At 44.1% G+C, this 14,775-nt stretch overlaps 1 protein-coding gene across 7 annotated transcripts in view; it reads left to right on the forward strand.

Moving 5' to 3' along the window:
- The first annotated feature begins 2,163 nt into the window (after nucleotides 1-2,163).
- SH3GL3 (SH3 domain containing GRB2 like 3, endophilin A3) overlaps nucleotides 2,164-14,775 on the forward strand; it is a 146,726-nt gene continuing 134,114 nt past the window's right edge. For 2 of the 7 annotated variants that reach the window (XR_015551649.1, XR_015551650.1), the window contains exon 1: nucleotides 2,165-2,346. Coding sequence is in view for 3 of the 7 variants with exons in the window: in XM_087429030.1 (XP_087285156.1) it covers nucleotides 2,302-2,346 (45 nt within the window). In the remaining 4 variants the exon portion in view is untranslated. Of the gene's footprint in view, nucleotides 2,347-14,775 lie in introns of all 7 variants that reach the window. The other 5 variants (XM_087429029.1, XM_087429028.1, XM_087429030.1 and 2 more) reach the window with 4 other exon arrangements.

Here is a 14,775-nt window from a genome sequence, read left to right on the forward strand (position 1 = left end):
TTGAAAGGGAAAAAACCCCAGATAATATGCCATAAAATGACAAAACTAAGACCAAATATATCCTTTTCATAATAAATGTGAATGCTTTAAATCTCTCTAGGGAAAGGCAAAGACATATTTTGGCCCCAAAACAAAATTAGATTTTATTCTTTTTGTAAGAGCACACGTCTAAAACAAAATGAAAGGTCAAAAATAAAGGACCTATCTTTGAAAGTTGCTAGGAGTAGATCTTAAATGTTCTTACCACACACACACGAACAGCTAATTCAGTGAGGTAATGGAGGTGTTAACTAACCTTATTGTAGAGATAACAGTATCACATCACATTGTATACCTTAAACTTGCATAGCGTTATATGCCAGTATATCTCAATAAAACTGGGGAAAAAAGACAGAAAAAAAGGACCAATTAGGCCATATGAAGCACGTACAAAAAAACGCAGGGATACAAAAATTGATATGTGACAAAGTAAAATAGAAGCAAAAAGATATAAGTAGGAAAAAATATGTTATTTTTAATGGATAAAATTTCAATCCCGGTGCCGGCCCCCGTGGCATAGCCATTAAGTGCACATGCTCCGCTGCTGGCAGCCCGGGTTTGGATCCCAGGCGGGCACGGATGCACCGCTTGTCAGGCCATGCTGTGGCGGCGTCCCATGTAAAGTGGAAGAAGATGGGCAAAAGAGGAGGATTGGCATGGATGTTAGCTCAGGCCTGTTGTGTGGACAGGCCATCTTGCTGTGGTATTCTGACCCAGCTGTCACCACCCTCACACCTTCTAGTCACCTGTCTGTGGCTGGTGTCAGCCATACCTAGACCAGTCAGGCCCACAGCACTCACTCAAGTGAAACTAATTAACCCTCCGGATGGCAGCCTTTCTCTCCTTCAAGTTCATTAATTTTCTCCCACATCAGAGGAACAACGCTGCCGTCCACTCCCGTCTACCGCCTCTAAGGGAAAGTGAGGACACTGGGGCTCAGGGAGATGTAGTTACTCACTAGGATGGAGTCAGGGATAACGGAGTTGGGAGCGAAAGGCAAAGGAGAGGCTGCGTGACTTGCCTGGAGAAATGCAGGATGCCAGGAGCGGAAGCCAGGGAACAGGCGTAAATCGGAAGTGTCCGGGGCAAACTGGAGCTCTTGGTCATCCCAGACGGGATCTGTTGAGGGCCCAGGAGAGGAGATTCTTTCTTTTAGGTGGACAGTGGAGGAGGAAGATGTATGTTTCTTTCAGTGTTACGCGTTGCTAAGGGTGGGTTGTAGGGCTTGGGAGCCCTCGGGAACTTTGGAGGCCATGTTTCGGCGATGATGCCGACCTGCTGGGGGCAGCTCAGACACGAGGATCACCCGGATGCTCCAGGCCCCCGGCTGAATCTCGGCTGTGGGCCCTAGACTTCTGGCCCCTGTGCAAAATGAGGCTCTGTAACTGACACAACAGGTAGGAGTTACCAAGGGAGCTGGGTCCCTCGTGTGGTGAATTCCCCCCGGGGTACAGCGCGCTGTTTACGGCTCCTTGGAGATAGTTGCTCTTAATGCAGTTGACAGCGGGCTCCGCGCTCTACGGAGGCGGGGACTGTATCTATTACTAAATTACCTAATAACTCTTGGGCTCCTCGAGGACCAAAATCGTTTGGGCAGATTGTACCCAGAGCACCGCGTGGGCAAAGAAGAAACAGCCCCGCCGCCCACAGACCACTTCCCCCTACCGCAGGTCCCCTGTCTGTTGCATTTCTCTCCCCCTAGGCGTATTTCGGAGCGTCCCTTTCCTAAAACGTAAATCTGCCGAAAACGCGCCAGAGGGAGGCGATGTTGCCCGTGAGCAAAGCAGGTTTCCCACCGAGACCTAGAAGCATAGAAAGGTACTCCCTCTCTCCCCACCCATGGGCAATCGTAAAGCCAGATGCATCTCATCCTACACCCAGCAAGAAGCCCTGTGTATCTCCGCTCTCCGGACCCGGGGACATCGCCACGCCCAGCTTCCCAGGCCCGTCTTCCCAGCCTCTCCAGTCCTCCGGGTCTCCACGCAACAATGAGGCGTGGGCGGCCCCAGCGGCTTCATTTGCATACCGCCCCGGCTCGGCCAATGGGCTGCGCGGGGGCTGTGGAGCGCAGTGTTGCCATCTGCGTGCGCGCGTGTGTGCGAGTGTGACAGCGGCTGTGGCCGTGGCCGTGGCCGTGGGAGGCCGGCCCGGCGGAGCCCAGCCGCGCGGGGACCGGCCCCGGCGCCCGCTCCCCCAGCGCGTCGCAGCCGCGTGGCCCGGCCGAGCACAGAGAACACCCAGCCCTGGCGGGGCGCAGTCGCGATGTCGGTGGCGGGGCTGAAGAAGCAGTTCCACAAAGCCAGCCAGGTAGGGAGGCTCGAGGAGGGAGGGAGGGAGGGAGGGGGGACTAGGGAGCTGCGCTCCCCTGAGGCTCCAGGGCCCTGGGGGCTTTGGCGCCCTGCGGGGCCTCCCCTGGGGCTCGATTTCTTCCCGCCTAAGAGGGCGCGGGGGTGGGGAGGGGCCCCTGCTCCCTCCTCCGCCCCTTGGCGCCTCCTCCTCCCCAGCCTCCGGCCCCGCTCTACCCCGAGCCGCTGCGATGCTGCGAGGTTCTGCAGGGGAGAGAGCAGAGGTGGTGGGCCGCGGGGTCTCGGGCGCGGGAGAGAGAGTGGGCGTCCGGAGGCCAGGAGGCTCCGCTCGGTGCCTCTCTCCAACCCCCGCTGAGAGGAGTGTCACAGGGAGGAGGACCACAGGGAGGAGGACCACAGGGAGTGCCTCTCTCGAGTCCCCTACCTTTGGGTTGGGTCCCGGGGGCACGTCCTGCCGCCTCGAGGATCCGCGGGCGTGGGCGGATCCAGGGATGCGGTGTGCCCCGCGCTCGGCTGGGCCCCGCTGCGCTCCCCGCGCGCGCCTCGAAATGGACCTGGCTGGACTGCGCCCCGCTCCCAGGCTGGGGCTCTCCGCTGCCGTCCTTCGTCTCCCCACCGTCTTCCCGTGTCGGCCCGGGGCTGGGCACCAGGCTCCTGCTCTCAGAGCTGCCAGTGTGGTGGGGAGACACCGAGACAGACCCGTAAACAAACAGTGTTAGACACACCTCCACGCACAGAGGATGGCAGATCACACAGTGGGGGCGTCAGGAAACGCTTCCCGGAGGAGGAGGATACGCGTCATTTGAGAATTAAGTATGAAGAGGAGTTGTGGTTGGGGTGTGAGAGGAAGGGAGGAACGGCCTTCTGAGCAGAGGAAACAGGAAAACAGGTGGGGAAGCATGCAATGGATATGTGTGTGTGTGTGTGTGTGTGTGTGTTGGCGACAGGTAAATTTGTGTCCCAAGATTGCAGTCTCTTCTAGCCATGGCAGAGCTCACATCGTAAAACCTCTCTCACACCTGCAGCCCTGGGTCTGTTGCTCCGTCCCTCACTACCCCCAGCCCCCCAATTTTGCTAGAACCAGCCTGGGCAGATTTCATTCAGAATCCACACTTGTGAGGAGGTCTCATCCTACTTCTCCCACAAATTGGACCCTGAGGAGCAGCTGGAATTAGAAGAGTCTCTTCTTCTAGCCTCAGTCCCAAGCTGAAAGTCACTGCTGTCCCCTCACTCCCACTCCTTCCGTGAAGAGACTGGGTGATGCCGTTTTCCAGCTGGGGCCGCTGGTGGACAGTGCTGCTATTCAGGGTGTTGAGGAGCCTGGAGGAGGAGCCAGTTGGGTGACCCGGGAGATGGTGCATGCGCCGCTGGCCCTGGGCACTCTGAGGGGTCCGTGGGCCGTTCAGATGTCGATGTCGGGGGTCAGGTACATATCCTGACCTGGGGCTCAGGGGATGAGGCCAAGACTGGAGCTACAGACTTTTTGGGATTTCCAGCCTAAATGGAAATTTAAAAATATAAGTGCAAGTGAAAGTGAGAAAATGCACAGTGAGCTAAATACAGACCCTGGGGAGCACCCACATTTAGGGACAATGTCTAGCCCAGTACTTGATACGCGGTGGCCACTCTATAAATATTTGTTGAATAAATGAAACTTTTCTAGTCGAAGAGCACAGGAGGGAAAGAACTAGTGCAAGAGAGGGCAGAGTGTCTTGGAAGCCCAGAGGGAGAGCGTGTAAAGGCGGGAACAATGGACAGGTGCTGCTGGGAGCTGAGAACTGAGGTTGCCCTCAGCTTGGGCGGCCAGGAGGCTGGGTCCACTGTGGTCTGGGCAGTGCCAGAGTAATCGCTGGCTAGGCATGTTACACTGGCTTCCTTAAGCACTGGCAGGGAACTAACTTCTATGGATATGGACTTCATAGGAGTGAATCTCAGAGATGACCGAGACATAAGCCCTTGGATGATTCAAGCTGATTCTGACCACTAACCGGAGTGAACGGTTGAAATCAAATATTATGCTAGTGATGAGGTCATTTAGTTTAACCATCCATAATCAGTTCATTAAAAATGAAATGAGCAGAGGGTCTAATTTAGCCTTTTTTGCATGAGCTGAAATCTTTTGTGCATTTATCTGAAAAGAAAGACGCCACAGATTCTCTCTCAGCTTACAAACCACATTTTGTGGTCAAATAGAAACATTTTTATCTGTTTTAGAAGTCTTGCAATGCGATAGATTTGGTGGAGAAATTAGCCCGGGTTTAATATAAGAGGGAGCAGGATAATAAAAAATGCCAGCTGTTCTTCTCAGACAACGTTTTAACAGCAGGTTTTAATTCATGTAGAACTTTCCCAGGGCAGGGGAAAGAGAGTCCTAGATGATGTCAGTCTTAATAATTCCCCGGGATCCAGGCCTGGCTCTGCCGCTGACCAGCTCTGTGACCTGGGGAACGTGACTTAACCCATCTAGACCTTAACTTTCTCCTGTATGATAGATTAGAGGATTTAGAAGCTGTGTCTCTGTTCTAAAATTGATTGCGGTGATGGTTGCACAACTCTGTGAATACACTAAAAACCATTGACTTGCACACTTTAATGGGTGAATTATATCTCAAAGTACATATATGTGTGTGTGTGTGTGTGTGTGTGTGAGGATATATATCTCCCAGTTTTGAAATTCTTAAGTAATTCACTTAAAGTATTTTAGAGACAAAGACAATAAAGTAGATCTTTTACAAATAAAGGAACCAAGACCATAACAAACTGAGATGATTTTTCTCAGTGATAGGCAAGGTAAAATAACTGATAACCTCCTGATTAACTGGTCCTTCTTTCTTGATACTTTACCTATCTCTGAGGAAAAAAAAAATCCCCTTACTTTACAGAGAATGAAGAACTGTAAACCAGGGATTATGCATCATTTTGGCAGCACATGGAGACCAAGACCAGGAGGAAGAAATAAACTAAAATGAGAAGAGCACAAATTGAGTTAATAACAAAATTTAATTAATTCTTTACTTCAGCATTTGAGACTAGAACCCAAGTATCCCAAGTCCATAATTAAATACTTTTTTTTCTCTTGAAAAGACTTTTTAATAGAGTGGTTTGCTCTTCTACTGGTCGGGATGCAGCTTGAGTCGTTGGAGATGGCACTGTGGCTTCTTGTTAAACGTGGTACCTGACTAATAAAAATATAACTTACAATAATTACATTAGTGTTAACATTCATTGATTTGTTTTAATTATGCTTATTTCATAGTAGTTTTCTTGACGGCAGTTATTGTTGGTGCAGGGCGTTTAAGCCACAGCTCTGCTTGCTCTGACCTGGACACTGTGAGAATAGCCATATTCTTTCTCTTTCTGGATTTCCAGGAGCCTTGTTCCTCATCCCATGAAAGTCTAGGGAGCAGTTTCATCGTTCCTCTTTTTCTTCTTCCCTCCCAAAACTAACCATATATTGATGACACTAGACAGTAATGACAGTTGTGGGCTTCATGTTAAATTTACTTCTTTTTGCCCGTATATAGCAGTGCCCTTTAACCTCTGTGATGTGACTTGGCAACAATAGGGAATGTGGGAATGTAACAGCTTTTTTTGGTAACTTCTTCCTTTCTCTTTTAATGCATTAACTAGAAAAATGATGAGCAGTCATAAGGGGCCCAGACATTTTCCCTGTACTGATTAACTGCACAGGCCGGCCATTTATGGGTAAATACTTTAGAGAAGGATATTCTTTGGAAATTATGAGACTCTCTAGAGGGGCAGTGAATGTCTCTTGTTTCATTTTCTCATTAGAGAGAAGGATAACAATGCACTTTGCAAAATCCATAATGATTTATTTTTTTCTCTTAGATGCATCAGAAAATATATCAAGCTAAAACATTCTTGCTCTTTTCCACATAGATTGCTTGATAAATTAATCCATAAATCTATGCAGGTTTTTTTTTTTTTAAGTCAAGTTGCTAGAATAGATGTTCAAACTGTAGGGGCGGGTAGATTTTCTGTTCTTCCCTTCTAGGTTCTTTGGCTGGTCTAATAATTAAATTGATATAAGACAGATTAACAGGAGAAAAATGAATTTAATTTTGTACATACAGGAGCCCCAAAGATATGAGACTCAAAAGACAGCCAGGTAATTGAAGCTTATATAATGTCCTGAGCTAAGGAAAGGAGTAGGGATTTGGGGATACAATGGGGAGGAAGGCCATTCACAGGAAGGCAGAGGAGATGTTTGGAAAACAAAGGTTGCCCTATTATGCAGATAAGTTTCTTGGGTATCTCTGATAATAGCTCTCCTCCTGGTACAGGCCCCCTTTCCAATGTAAATTTAGGTAGTTGAGGGGGAGGTAAAGAGCTTTTCCTGAATCTGCCGGGTTTTGATTGCCTTTAGCTCAAAATACTCCTCATGCCAAAGTGGCATATTTTGGGTGACAAATTCTGCTCCCCTTCAAAACCAAGTTGATTTTGATTTTTTTAATATCTGAAGGGCACAGTATAACCCAAACATTTCTTGCCTCTGGAGACTTTTTTTCTCTAAATTAAATGTAACTGAGGGTATCATTTGGAATTTGATTTAAAAATGCATTTGAAAGTAGGGATTTTTTTTTTTTGCATTTTTTTCAGGTTAATTTTTCAGCTTTATTAACAAATCGAATGTAAATTATATTTCCCAAAGTTAAGTGGGGGGGGGTGTATCATGTGTGTTTGGGGGAGCTATTATTTGCATGATTTATCCAGAAAATAAAACTGCCAATAAACAGAACTGATACATAGACTACTTTATTTGGCTAAATATTAGGTGAATGTATTCTGAAGATTCTGCATCAGCAAAACGTGGCTAGTTAGATTTTGCTTTTCAATAGAAACCTGGGGAAGTGTTGAGTTAGGGGAAGGGTCTGGGGGAAGCACCGGGCGTGGGATTAGGGAGGCGTTGTCGCAGTTCTAACTATTGGGGTTCTCTGTGAGATGCCTTCCCCGTGAGCTCTCCCCTTGTCGTCCCCGCACGTTGCGACCACAGCACCGGCGGCAGCGGCCTTCCTGCGCCGCCTGTTTCTCCTCTGACTGTCCTCCTAACCCAGTGGACGATGGTGTCTTCCCCAGTCTTGGATTACTCTTTCTCAAACACCACCAGGTGCTTTGCCTGCTCAAGTCAGCCATCAGTGGTAGATGCTGCTGCTATTTCAGGCTTGCTGACTCGGGTACTCCCCACTGAGCCTGATGCCTGAGTTATCTCGTCATCCACGCCCGCAATTCCGAAGTCCCGGGACCCGTCGGCTACCGCGTGGGGGCTCCTCTGTCTCTCCTGCTGCAACCGGGGCGGCGCACCCCTGGCTGGTCTCTGCCCTGTGCTGCGAACCCATCTCCTCTCATCCTCTCAGGGGTTTTGCTGCTGTTGTGGCACCTCTCTTCTGCACTACATTTTCTTCGTTCCTGGGTGGTTCCCGTCGGCATATAGACATTCTCTCTGGTATCGCCTATCTTGAAAAAAGAAAGGAAAAAATCCTTTCTTGATCTGAGATCCCGCTTCACCCGTGGCCTGTTTCCTCTCTCCCCTTGCCACCACCATGTACTGAGAAAGTTGTTGATGGCCGCGTCCCACTTTCTCATCTCCTGTCTCCTGTCAGCCCATTCCAGTTGGCGTTCTTTTCCACCGCTCTAGGTCGTGAGGGATCTGCCGGTCCTTTCCGCGTCTCACTCTCAGCAGCCTGTGACCCAGTGGACCATTCTCGGCTTGCAGCTCCTTCTCCCCTTGCTGGGTTTTCCTCAGCCTCAGTGGCTGCTCCTTCAGATCTCCTTTACAGACTCCTTCTTAGCCCCTTGAACTCTAAATCTTAAGTGCCCCAGGGCTCTGGCTCGGGCACCTCCTCTTTTTTTTAGCCTCCAGTCTGCCAAGGTGTCTTATCCAGGCTCGTGGATTTACATACAATCTACACATTGATTATCCTTTAAATCCTATTTCTAGCCCAGACACTCCTCCTGAATACAGACTCCTAACAAACTCCTACCACTGGCTGCCTCCATCACCCTTCCCCTTGGATATTTGAAAGGCTCTCAAACTTAAGATGTACAAACCTGAACCCTCCACCCCAACTTGTTTTTCTGCTGGCGGTCTCTCTCTCTCGGTAAACCCCACCAACATGTGCTCCAACGCTCAAGTAAAACAAAACAAAAACCAGGATTCATCTTTGATGTTTTTTCTTTCCCTCATCTCCGGTTCATCAGAAAGTCCTTCCTCTTGGTTCTATTTTCAAAATATATCCCTAATCTATTCACCTTTCTCTATCTCTGCTACTACTATCCTGGTCCTGCCCGCGTGGCTGCAGTAGCCTCCTAACCAGTTTCCAGACCTTCATTCCTATCAGCTGCAATCCCACAGTGGCCAGGGTGCTCTTTTCCAAAACGTATCCAGACCATGTCATCCTTCTGCTTGCAGCTCTTCAATTCTTCAGTGGCTTCCAGTTGCATTTAGAATAAAACCCAAACTTCCTCCTCTGGCTTGTGAAACCGCACGTGACGAGGCCCCTCCGTCCCTTTCCTGGTGATGTCCAGCCACACCGACCTCTCTGTTCCCTTCATGTGCTAAGGTCTTCTTATCTTGGGCCCTTTGTGGTTGCTGTTCCCTCAGCCTGGCATGCCTTTCCTCTTGATCTTAGCAAGGTGTTTCCTTCTTGTCATTTAGATCACAGCACAGATTACAGGTTACCTGTCAGAGAAGTCTTCCCTGACCAACCAATTCTAATAGACGTATGCCCTCTCTGTCATATTAACCAACTTTTAAAAAAACTGTATCACAAACATTTTAATATTTTGATAACTGTATTCCATATAATTGGTTTCCTTTATAATCACATTTTTTTTTTGAGGAAGATTGGCTCTGAGCTAACATCTGTTGTCAATCTTCTTCCTTTTTTCCTTTTTTCTCGCCAAAGTCCCAGTAGACAGTTGTATGTCATAGTTGTACATCCTACTAGTTACCCAATGAGCGGTGTAGGTCCACGCCCACAATCTGAACCGGTGAACGCCGGGCTGCTGAAGTGGAGCACACAAACTCAACTGCTATGCCACTGGGGCCGGCCCCATATGATCCCATATTTTTTTAAAGTAAACTTTTTATTTTGAGCTAATTACAGATTCACAAACAACTATGAGAAATAATACAGATCCCTTATACCCTTTACCCAGATCCCCCCAATGGTAACATCATGCAAAACTAGAGTACCATATCACAACCAGGATATTGACATTGCTATAGTCACAGTACAGAACAGATCCATCACCACAGAGATTCTGCGTGTTGCAGAATCTTTTTGGCTATACCCACTTCTCTCCTGCCTCCACCCCCTTTTTAACCCCTGGCAACTGTTAATTTGTTCTCCTTTCTTTAATTTTGTCATTTCAGAAGTGTTATATAAATGGAACCATATAGTTTGTAACTTTTGAGATTCAATTTTTATTTTAGTGTAGTACTGTAGAGATTCATCCAGGTTGTTGTGTGTATCAATAGTTGGTTCCTTTTTATTGCTGAGTAGTATTCCATGGTCACAGATGTGTCACAGTTTGTTTAACCATTTACCTGTTGAAGGACATCAGGATTGTTTCCAGTTTTGGGCTATTACAAATAAAGCTGCTGTAAATATTTATATACATGTTTTTATGTGAACATAAGTTTGCATTTTTTTTTTTTTGCTTTCTTCCTCTGCTTTCTAAGCTAATATAAAATTTTTTTTCCTTTTTTAAAATTTTTTTTTATTTTTTTAATATTTTTTGTTTATTGCAGTAACATTGGTTTATAACATTGTATAAATTTCAGGTGTACATCATTATACTTCTATTTCTGCGTAGATTAATCATGTTCACCACCCAAATACTAATTACAACCCATCACCACACACATGTGCCTAATCATCCCTTTCGCCCTCCTCTCTCCCCCCTTCCCCTCTGGTAACCACCAATCCAATGTCTGTCTCTACGTGTTTGTTTGTTGTTGTTATTATCTACTACTTAATGAAGGAAATCATATGGTATTTGACCTTCTCCTTCTGACTTATTTGACTTTGCCTAATACCCTCAATGTCCATCCATGTTGTCACAAATGGCTGGATTTCATCGTTTCTTATGGCTGAGTAGTATTCCATTGTGTATATATACCACATCTTCTTTATCCATTCGTCCCTTGATGAGTGGTTAGGTTGCTTCCAAGTCTTGGCTATTGTGAATAACGCCGCAATGAACACAGGGGTGCATGTATCTTTACTCATTCGTGTTTTCAAGTTCTTTGGATAAATACCCAGCAGTGGAATAGCTGGATCATATGGTAGTTCTATCCTTGATTTTTTGAGGAATCTCCATACCGCCTTCCATAGTGGCTGCACCAGTTTGCACTCCCACCAGCAGTGTATGAGAGTTCCCTTCTCTCCACATCCTCTCCAACACTTGTTTCTTGTCTTGTTAATTATAGCCATTCTGACAGGTGTGAGGTGATATCTCATCGTAATTTTGATTTGCATTTCCCTGATAGTTAATGATGTTGAACATCTTTTCACATGCCTGTTGGCCATCTGTATATCTTCTTTGGACAAATGTCTGTTCAGGTCTTTTGCCCATTTTTTAATTGGGTTGTTAGATTTTTTGTTGTTGAGATGCATGAGTTCTTTATATATTTTGGAGATTAAGCCCTTATCAGATGTATGGTTTGCAAATATCTTCTCCCAGTTGTAAGGTTGTCTTTTCATTTTGTTGATGGTTTCCTTTGCTGTGCAGAAGCTTTTTAGTTTGGAGTAGTCCCATTTGTTTATTTTTTCTGTCATTTCCCTTGCCTGGTCAGACATGGTGCTTGAAAATATGTTGCTAAGACCGATGTCGAAGAGCATACTGCCTATGTTTTCTTCTAGAAGTTTCATAGTTTCAGGTCTTACATTCAAGTCTTTAATCCATTTTGAGTTAATTTTTGTGTATGGTGTAAGGTAAGGGTCTACTTTCATTTTTTTGCATGTGGCTGTCCGGTTTCCCAACACCATATGTTGAAGAGACTTTCTTTTCTCCATTGTATGTCCTTGGCTCCTTTTTCGAAGATTAGCTGTCCATAGATGTGTGGGTTTATTTCTGGGCTTTCAATTATATTCCATTGATCTTTGTGTCTGTTTTTGTGCCAGTACCATGCTGTTTTGGTTACTATAGCTTTGTAGTATATTTTGAAATCAAGGCGTGTGATACCTCCAGCTTTGTTCTTTTTTCTCAGGATTCCTTTAGCTATTCGGGGTCATTTCTTGTTCCATGTAAATTTTAGGATTCTTTGTTCTATTTCTGTGAAAAATGTTGTTGGAACTTTGATAGGGATTGCATTGAATCTACAGATTGCTTTAGGAAGTATGGACATCTTAACTATGTTAATTCTTCCAATCCAAGAACAAGTAACATCTTTCCATTTCTTTGTGTCTTCTTCAATTTCTTTCAGCAAAGTTTTATAGTTTTCGGTGTACAGATCTTTCACCTCTTTGGTTAAGTTTATTCCTAGGTATTTTATTCTTTATGTTGCAGTTGTAAATGGGATTGTATTCTTAATTTCTCTTTCTGCTACTTCATTGTTAGTGTATAGAAATGCAGCTGAGTTTTGTATGTTGACTTTGTATCCTGCAACTTTACCGTATTCGTTTATTACTTCTAAAAGTTTTTTGGTGGATTCTTTAGGGTTTTCTATATATAAAATCATGTCATCTGCAAATAGTGACAGTTTCACTTCTTCCTTTCCAATTTGGATCCCTTCTATTTCTTTTTCTTGTCTGATTGGTCTGGCTAGGACTTCCAGTACTATGTTAAATAGGAGTGGTGACAGTAGACATGCTTGTCTGGTTCCCATTCTTAGAGGGATAGCTTTCAGTTTTTCACCACTGAGGATGATATTAGCTGTGGGTTTGTCATATATGGCCTTTATTATGTTGAGGTACTTTCCTTCTATCCCCATTTTATTGAGAGTTTTTATCATAAATGGATGCTGTATCTTGTCAAATGCTTTCTCTGCATCTATTGAGGTGATCTTGTGATTTTTATTCTTCATTTTATTAATGTGGTGTATTACGTTGATTGATTTGCGAATGTTGAACCATCCCTGCATACCTGGAATAAATCCCACTTGATCATGGTGTATAATCTTTTTAATGTATTGTTGTATGCGATTTGCTAGTATTTTGCTGAGGATTTTTGCATCGATGTTCATCAGTGATATTGGCCTGTAGTTTTCTTTTTTTGTGTTGTCCTTGTCTGGTTTTGGTATCAGGGTAATGTTGGCTTCGTAGAATGAGTTAGGGAGCTTCCCCCCATCCTCAATTTTTGGAAGAGTTTGAGAAGGATAGGTATTAAGTCTTCTTTGAATGTTTGGTAGAATTCACCAGGGAAGCTGTCTGGTCCTGGACTTTCATTTTTGGGGAGGTTTTTGATTACTGTTTCGATCTCCTTACTGGTGATTGGTCTATTCAAATTCTCTATTTCTTCTTGATCCAGTTTTGGAAGGTTTTAACATTCTAAGAATTTATCCATTTCTTCCAGATTGTCAAATTTGTTGGCATATAGCTTTTCATAGTATTGTCTTATAAACTTTTGTATTTCTGAGGCGTCTGTTGTAATTTCTCCTCTTTCATTTCTGATTTTACTTATTTGAGCCTTCTCTCTTTTTTTCTCGGTGAGTCTAGCTAAAGGTTTGTCAATTTTGTTTATTTTTTCAAAGAACCAGCTCTTGGTTTTATTAATTTTTTCTATTGTTTTTTTAGTCTCTATTTCATTTATTTTTGCTCTGATTTTTATTATTTCCCTTCTTCTACTGATTTGGGGATTTGTTTGTTCTTCTTTTTCCAGTTCTTTTAGGTGCATTGTTAGATTGTTTATTTGAGATTTTTCTTGTTTGTTGAGATAGGCCTGTATTGCTATAAACTTCCCTCTCAGAACCGCTTTCGCTGTATCCAATAAATTCTGAAAGGTCGTATTTTCATTTTCATTTGTCTCCAGGTATTTTTTGATTTCTTCTTTGATTTCTTCATTGACCCAGTCGTTGTTCAGTAGCATTTTGTTTAATCTCCACGTATTTGTGGCTTTTCTGATTTTCTTCCTATAGTTGATTTCCAGTTTCAAAGCATTGTGGTCAGAAAAGATGCTTGGTATTATTTCAGTCTTCTTAAATTTGTGTAGACTTGTTTTGTGGCCTAATATGTGATCAATCCTGGAGAATGTTCCATGTGCATTTGAAAAGAACGTGTATTCTTCGGTTTTTGGATGGAATGTTCTGCATATGTCTACTAGGTCCATCTGTTCTAGTGTGTCATTTAAGGCCAATGTTTCCTTATTGATGGTCTGTTTGGATGATCTATCCATTGGTGTAAGTGGAGTGTTAAAGTCCCCTATTATTATTGTGTTACTGTCTATTTCTCTTTTTATGTGTGTTAATAATTGCTTTATATATTTAGGTGCTCCTACGCTGGGTGCGTAGATATTTACAAGTGTTATACCCTCTTGTTGGATTGTTCCCTTGATCATTATGTAATGCCCTTCTTTGTCTCTTTTTACAGTTTTTGTTTTAAAGTCTAATATGAGTATTGCTACCCCAGCTTTCTTTTCATTGCCTTTGGCGTGGAGTATCTTTTTCCACCCCTTCACTTTAGGTTTGTGAGTGTCTTTAGGTCTGAAATGTGTCTCTTGTATGCAGCATATATATGGGTCTTGTTTTTTTATCCAGTCAGCCACCCTGTGCCTTTTAATTGGAGCATTTAGTCCATTGACATTTAAAGTAGCTATTGATAAGTATGTATTTACTGCCATTTTTAACTTTTTTTCCCTCAGTGTTTTAGTAGTCCATCTCTGTTCCTTTTTTCTTCTATACAGAATTGATGGTCTCTTTAGTTTGACCTCTGTCTGAAAGCTCTACTCTTTAACTCCCCTCCTCCCTCATTTTATGTTATTTGATATCATATCTAACCTCTTTTTTGTGCGTTTGTATCCATTACCCTCTTATCATGGAAATAGATAATTTTTCCTATTTGTGGTCTTCTCTTTTCCCCTTAAATCAGTCCCTTTAACATTTCTTGTAGTACTGATTTCTTGGTGACAAACTCCTTTAATTTTTGCTTGTCTGGGAAACTTTTTATCTCTCCTTCCATTTTGAATGATAACCTTGCTGGGTAGAGTATTCTTGGCTGTAAGTTTTTTCCTTTTAGCACTTTAAATATATCGTGCTACTCTCTTCTAGCCTGTAGGGTTTCTGCTGAGAAGTCAGCTGACAGCCTTACGGGGTTTCCCTTGTGTGTAACTTGTCTTTCTCTTGTGACTGTTAGGATTCTCTCTTTATCTTTAATTCTGGACATTTTGATTATGATGTGTCTTGGTGTGGGCCTTTTTGGGTTTATCTTATTTGGTGCTCTCTGTGCTTCCTGTACCTGGATGTGTGTTT

Source organism: Ceratotherium simum, chromosome 3 (genome assembly GCF_057802395.1).
Source record: "Ceratotherium simum simum isolate JZ-2026a chromosome 3, ASM5780239v1, whole genome shotgun sequence".
NCBI lineage: Eukaryota > Metazoa > Chordata > Mammalia > Perissodactyla > Rhinocerotidae > Ceratotherium > Ceratotherium simum.